General features: G+C 38.1%; 1 protein-coding gene across 1 annotated transcript in view; it reads right to left on the reverse strand.

Annotated features, from left to right (window-relative positions):
- tnfrsf21 (tumor necrosis factor receptor superfamily member 21) overlaps positions 1-7052 on the reverse strand; it is a 56881-nt gene extending 49829 nt beyond the window's left edge. The window contains exon 1 of the mRNA XM_015391956.1: positions 6462-7052. Coding sequence (XP_015247442.1) covers positions 6462-6491 — 30 coding nt within the window. The 5' untranslated portion in view covers positions 6492-7052. The remainder of the gene's footprint in view (positions 1-6461) is intronic.
- Between the last annotated feature and the right edge of the window lie 789 nt (positions 7053-7841).

The raw sequence follows: 7841 nt of genomic DNA on the forward strand, positions 1-7841 counted from the left end.
TATATATATATATAATGCTTGTACAAGCAGCGAAGTGTTTTTGCTGCTCTTGCTGCTTGCAGTGTGAACATAGCATTTGGTTTTTCTTGATTGCCCTCTGTTGCCCTCTTGTGTTGGTCTCCTTTTCCCTAGCTCCTTCTAGAATCCTCTGTTCACACCTGCTCCCAATCAGCTCATTAGTCCAGTCTTTGTTCTGTCTCCCATATATACTCTCCCTGTGCAGTTCCTAAGTGCTGGTTCCTCATCTTTTTCTGGCTCCCCATGTGAGTTTTCCCCTGAAATTGTCTGGTTTTTGGTTCCTTGTATTTTGTACTTTGGTTTTTGGATTTTTGCCTCAATTATTTCATTAGATCTACAAAGACTCACCTCTGCATTTGGGTCATCAAAACCTCAACCCAATCGTGAAAAAAACAAAATCCCAGTGATTTGTTTTTTGTTTTTTTTTACTTTTTTGGAAAACCTCTGGGATGCTCAGAGAAAAAAGCTAATTAACACTAAAACTAAATGTCACACGGTTTAATAATAGGATGCATTTAGGAGGCAGGTGATTCCACCGAATTGTATGTGTGTATCAGAGTAAACAAAGGTGAAAGCTGCAGCACAGACTTTTCCGATTTTGATTTTTTAAAGGGGTAAAAAGCATCTGTTGGGTTTCTTCTACTAGAGTTACGCAGTATTTTTTGCTGATCTGTCCCATAAGTTCATAACTGAATACACTGGGTGTTGTTCTTCTAATGTGACAAGGGTTTTGCAAGAGAGCATAACCCTCCTTTGGTTTCCTGTTAGATTTGAAACTCCCTTATGACACAAAAAAACCACAAGCACACACAAAGCCTGTCAACAAGACAGCCATTCTTAACCTACTCTGTGATTTATCAAATGATCTATCTAATTGCATGCATGTGAGAAGTAGACATCAATGTTTTAAATATAACCAAGTTCTCCTGACTTCCCTGTTTTTTTTTCTCTGACATGTTTAATCGGTCTGAACTTTTCTGACATGGGATCAGCTGCCAAATCTGGGCAAATCCTTCATCACGCAATGTTTGTTTTGTCCCGTCTGTCAAAACGCTGATGCATAAGTGGTGAACTGTCTCCTTCATTGGACAAGAATGTGGACCTTAATGTCTCGGCTGGGCCTGAGACTCTGTCAAACCAAAATAAATAAATGTAACCAAACATTTCCAAACGTCACACTAAAATGAAATTTTGAGAAAACATTTAAAGCTGACAATATAGGGGATGGAGCTTGACTTCAAGCCAGTACGTCCCATTTTGTCTTCAGCTAGGCTGGTGCTTGATGCATCTGGGAGATACTAAATTACATCATTTTAAATTTTTGGCCCGTCCGCCCCCGAAAGATTTTCCCCACCATGCACCAAGGGACATTTGAAACCAAATGGAAAAACATAGTGGATTAGATACAGCTCAGCAGAAACAGGTCTGAACTAATCAGATAGCAGATCAGATAGCTTAAAAAAAACTATTATAGCAGCCACTGAAATTAAAATATATGTATATATATATACATCATGCTGAACTGGGGGCATAATTAAGGGCTTCATTAAAACATCCCTCTGTTGTGGCTGCATCGTTGACTGATATTTGTTGTTGCATTATGGGTAACCTACCTCCTATGCTGTGATTGTTTCCCATCAGGGTAGATTTCTCCACCATATTGGTTCTGACTTTATTGGTCGTCTCTGACCAAGCATGGTCATCTATTCTGTGCTAAGCAGATATTAATAGCTGGATTCCTGCAGATATTGAAATATGCAACTATTATTTATTCAAGCTTAACTCTAAATTTAGGAAACTTTACTCTTATAGCCACACTGGGAACATCTTCAAACAAGTACTGGCCTAATTTGAAATATATGAAATTATTTCTCATAACATAACATTCAGCACTTGCCACGTACCCATACTATGTGAGGGCCAAACTTCTCTAAAACTCGCCTATGTAACTTGAGAGGGTCGGATCCTGTGTAGGTACCAGATCTGCTCGGGTGGTCAGATCTGCTCAGAGCCCTGCCCCTGCTGATGACATCACAATATGGCAACGCCACTCAGGCAAACTGCATTGCACCTGTTTCTTTAAAGGTATAATGGAGGATTTTAACTTTCAAAAGTCTATTAAACGTGTGCGAGAGCATGCACGAGCCCATTTCTCCTCGTACACGCTCTGTGTAATAGTTGCTGTTTGCATCGCTCATACAAGCTTACTTGTATGAGCGATGATTAGCAATTTTTCCACTATGTCAGACTCACCACAGGTAAGTGAAAATAGGGATGAGCACGTACTGTAGGACGGACTTATTAAACGTATCACCAGAATGATTGACAGTTAGGAGGACCACTTATTTTGATGATCCACTAAGAAAAAGAACATCCTCCACTATACCCTTAAGAATTAAATCTCTTCTGAAGTTTAATCTTATTATTACCTATATCTGCTATTATATAACGTTTATTTGGCGACCAAAGGTAGCCGAAAGTAGAAAACAATCATTGTTTGTCTTGAAGGAAAGTAGTGGGTTCTTAGACCGACTAAGTTCAGTCATTTACGTAACAGGATGACAAAAAAAGTCTCAGTACTTCTTATTCTCTTTAAGATCTGAGCGCAGGGGAGGATGAATTTAACAAGCTAAAAATAACTTTTACTGAGATTTTAGAGGAAACAAAATCACCAACGCTAATTCAGACATTTGAATTGAAAGTTGTTATTGATACAAAGGCCGTTTCTCAATATATGTGTGCTTGTGCGTTCTCATGTGCTGAAGTACTTGTGAAACTTCATCAGCCTCAGCATTAGTACTGTTTCAATTCACAAGAATAGCAGATCGAGAACGGATAAAGTCCCCGGATGTTGTTCTCGCCCCTCCCTATTTATGTGCCCAATAAGCATCAGAGCAGACTTCTCAGTTATTGAGATTGAGAGCTGTCCCAGAATGCACTGCGGCAGCAGCAGCTTTAAATGGAGCGCACCATTGAAAGTTAAAAGTTCAATTTTGTGTTGCTGTTGGTCAATAAAAGTACATTTTAAGATAATTTGAGGCGAGAATATTATACTTTAAAGCGTCACTATATGGTCCATTTACCGATTTCATGCGTAATTTAAAAAAAAGTTCCAATGTTGAGAGGTATGCAGCAACCAGCGGACCTCTGAAGCTAACGGCAGCCGGGGCTAATGTTAGCCCGTCTGCAGCAGCCCTCTCTCTGCATAGCCGTGTGTGAAGGACCGCTGGCTCTGATGGCGATTGTTTTTGTTTTATTTGGAAAAATATTCATTTGATTTGTGTTTATCTAACTGTATTCATTATTATTCCCCCAATAAATGAAAAAGTTAGACTTTATTATTATTTAGAGACTATTAATAACAGGAGGTGAAATGCAGCTCCAGACGAGCAGAGCATGTGGTGATGTCATCAGTACGCTTCTGTTGCATTTGACCCACATTTATGCTGTATACTCCGGTTCTCCCAGAGTCCACACTTTCCTATGTTCTTCCCAAGAACATACTTGGCGAGAACACGATTCCGTACTCGCGTTCTAGTGAATTGAGAAACGGCTGCAGCAGCTAATCTGTTTGTTTCTGTTTGAGAATTTTTTCTTTTCTATTTCGAGAATAAAGTCGTAACATTAAGAGAATAAAGTCGTAACACTATGAGAATAAAGTCGTAAAAATACGAGAATAAAGTCATAATGAGAATAGTTATAAAATAAGAGAATAAAGTCATAATATTAAGAGAATAAAGTTACAACAAGAATAGTCTTAAAATTACAAGAATAAAGTCACAAGAATAGCCATAAAATTAAGGGAAAAAAGTCATGATATTAAAATCATGAGAATAAAGTTGTATTTTATGACACCTCTTACAGAAGCACTTTCTTCCCTAAAATGAGGAATGTCAACATTATGTGAAGTTATACTTTGGCTCTGGTTTGACAAATAATGAAATCTTTAAGCACACCAGCATCAACCAATAAACATTAGTGAGTGACAACATGATGTGAGTGCATGCATGGTTGGGCTGTTTCTGGCAGAAAGCATTAAGATGTAATTACTGTTTAATTACACGTATGGGGCTCACAACACGCCCAATCAAATACATAGAAAGTTCACGCATAAGTAGTTCCACAAACACGTTTGTGTTTGTGGAACACCTGTTGCTCTGAGTGCTGTGAGAGAGAAAGAGGCTCTGTTTAGAATCATTCACACCACGTTTATCACCAACAATAACTGTCGATGATCATCTGCATAGAGCTTTACTCGTCTCTGCTAATGACTGGAGCCAGGAACCCTGCCATGGGAGCTGTGCTCAGCCTTTGTAATAACAAATTACATCTAAACCTTTAACTTTATTAAAGCCTTATTTAAAAACAACTTTTACACTGTGTGTGTACTGAGTCACCGCATGATTAGGACAGACGGAAATTATACTAGTAAGAACATTTAAAAAAATTATTTATCATAGTTATGATGAATCAAGTTCCCATTTGATTAGTACTGTTAGGACTAGCATAATTAATCCAAGAGACACAGCTGACCTGGAGTTATAGATCCACACACTTTATCTGCCTTGAACTTCTATATATAATGTCTTGTTTTTTATATAAAATATCATATTTTGTATAATTACATAGATTTTATGTGATAGAACAATACAAAGTGGTTTTTGTGTTTTACAGCTTAATGTTTCACCAAGGAGTTGGTGTGTAGAGGCTGATGTTTGTCGCTATAATTGAAAATCATTCAACATTCTTCCCTATTAAGCATTACTGGCACAACATAACACTATTATTAAAATGCACTGAGGTTTGTGGTGTGATATTGCCTAACCTGTTACCTGTCATGTTGCTTCTCGGGACATGTGTGGAACCTCAACATTTGCAGACTTTAACTCCCACAATCAGGCTCCCGTCCGTCATAAAAATGGTTTTATAAGGCGGGATAGACACCCCCGAGGGTTAAAGAATGGCAGCTGATTTAAGATTTGCTTCTCAGGCATTTGTGATTAATTTTGGTTTGGTCAGTTAACAGGTTAATGTGGAAAAGCTAAACTATTTTATTATCTTGTCAGAGTTTTGCCTCAAACTGCAAGCATGTCAGTGTATTCTCATTATCAGTTCGTATGAAATCGTACGAAAAGTGATGCACAGTATTTCGTAGGTTTTTGACGTTTTTTTTCGTCGTATTTCGTCGTATTTGTACGTCTTGCCTCGAGACAAGATATCAGTGCCCATGCGCATCTTACGCACCATTCAATAACATACAATTAACCCTAACCCTAAAATACAAAACAGCAAGCAACGTAGTGGGAGACATCATGAAGTAATTATTGCACTGCTTGTCCGTCCCAGTTTTACGTCCGTCCGCTGATCTGCTTTTTTCTTCTGGCTGGCTGCGCATGCGCACTGATATGTTTTTTTGAGGAAAAACGTCAAAAACCCACGAAATACTGTGCATAACTTTTTGTACGATTTCATACGAACTGATAATGAGAATATGTTGAGCATGTATACCAGTAATGCCTGTTGAGGCATATTTGAGACATACCAAAATTCCCTACCTAGAGTTGCTTAAACACCTAATAAGAATATGTGTTTCCTGTTTATATCTGAATAACAAACTTGTTTTGTTTATAATAAAACATACTAATGTGTATATATATATATACACACATATAAACATACATACATTTACATATAGATATACAAGATAATTGTGATTTTTGCTATTTTAGAAAAAAACATAATTTGCTGTATTTGTGATAAAAACTTACAGCAAATTGTTTATATATATATATATATATATATATATATATATATACACATATATACATACACACATACAAACACACACACATATATATGTGTAGATAGATAGATAGATAGATAGATAGATAGATAGATAGATAGATAGATAGATAGATAGATAGATAGATAGATAGATTTAAGAAAAAACACAATTTGCTGTATTTGTGATCAAAAACATACACAATTTGCTGTATTTGTGATCAAAAACATACAGCAAATTCTGTTTTTCTAAAATAACAAAAATCATAATCATCTTTTTGAAATGCTAGGCATACAAACAATACTTTAGATAAGCAAAAAACAAGAAACAGATTTTTTTTTTTTTGTGAGAAATAATGGACAATAGACAGCTGGATGCACTCCCTTTGTTCATCCCTTCACTGGAAACTTTTCTATTTCTTTTGTTCTATTCATCCACTGTTTAATTACCAGCAATAAATTAAATTTCCCCTTTGACAGAGTAAACAAAAGTCTTTCATACCGTTGGACAAACAATTTGACAGAACTGATTTGAAGTTGAGAGAAAAAAAAAAAAAAAAAAACATGCACTGTCCCTTTAAATGGAGAACCTGCCTAAGCAGCCCTTAGAATAAACAATCAAAAGGAGTCCAGGGAGTTTGGTGGACATGTGAAGCACTCACCACGGCGGACACATGGATGACGGGCATCATGCTGAATCAGAGAACACGGAGGAGTGTCGAGCAAACGTCCTTGTCCAAGTTGTGTGCTTTAGTAACACTTCTCATCTCTAGATGTTTGTGCTCATCATCACCGCGGTCCCCCTCAGCTCAGCGGAGGATGGAGGATAAGGCGCTCTGGGCTGCTCTCTCTTATACTCTGTGTTATCACTCTGTGATGGGCTCGGTTCGCTCAGGACGCCGCGCTTAATTCCCATAGCGATGATGGAGCCGCCTCGCCCCTGGCCGGTTCGCTGGGTGTGCAGTGCGGCTGGGTCCCCGCTGCAGACCTCCACCGACAGCGCAGCGATGACGTAAAACAGGCGGGCGGAGCTTGATGGGATTTCCAGCCAATGGCGGCTGCCTGAACCCTACGCACGTGGACAGAACTGCAATTGTGAATCGAGGAGGAAGGAGATGATCCCAAAGTGAGATCTGTAATGTCATGTCCTCAGTGAGCAGAGACTGGGAGGGACCACAGACTGACTGGATACCAGTACGAGTCTGGAAACTGGCAATAAACACTCATTCCAGTCCAATTTGGCTTTTTTTCTTGGACTGAGCTGTTCTTTTTTTCATTCAATGTGATTTGAAAAAAAATCAACTATTAACAAGTTTGACAAAGGGCCTATAAATTGTAATTATTGGATTATTGAAAAGAGCCCATTAAAAAAATATATATATATATATATTTATAAAGTAGAAAAGCTTATTTTTTTCTAATTTTTCCAAATTAAAGTGACACTCCAGGCCTTAAAGTGAAAAATCCTGGATTTTTTAAAGTGCTGATTAGGGATGAGAAGTTATCATCTTAGCTGGAGTTGGTCTCACAGTCTTTCATTTGTATAAATCCCACTGATCTCTTATTTATTCACTGGATTGCTGATAGCCCATCGGTAGTATGTGGTGGAGTAAGCCACCGGCTGCCATATTGGTACTCCCTAGTTAGATCAGTAGCAATGGAAATATTACATGCCCTACATCATCGAACAACAATGATGTTCTCGTTTTCACGGGGGCTTAATACTTTTGAAATAAGGATATAAATTTATCACTTGGACACACTTTCTGTTTAATAGCATAAGTATGGCGGCCGGTGGCTTCACTTTTATCAGGCTATCAGCAATCTAGTAGATAAATAGAGATCAGTGTTAAATCCAGATTTTGTGAACAGGAAGTCCATTGCATTCTGAGCAGCAAACAACCACCCAAATGTTTTCCAGTATAAACATTAATTGGTTTCTTTCTAAATAACCATCCATCTATCCATCCGCGTCGCAGAGCCAGCAGTCTAAGCAAAGATGCCCAGACCTCCCGATCCACACACACGTCCTCCAGCTTCTC

The sequence above is a fragment of the Cyprinodon variegatus genome, unplaced genomic scaffold (assembly GCF_000732505.1).
Source record: "Cyprinodon variegatus isolate N-32 unplaced genomic scaffold, C_variegatus-1.0 Scaffold567, whole genome shotgun sequence".
Taxonomy (NCBI): Eukaryota; Metazoa; Chordata; class Actinopteri; order Cyprinodontiformes; family Cyprinodontidae; genus Cyprinodon; species Cyprinodon variegatus.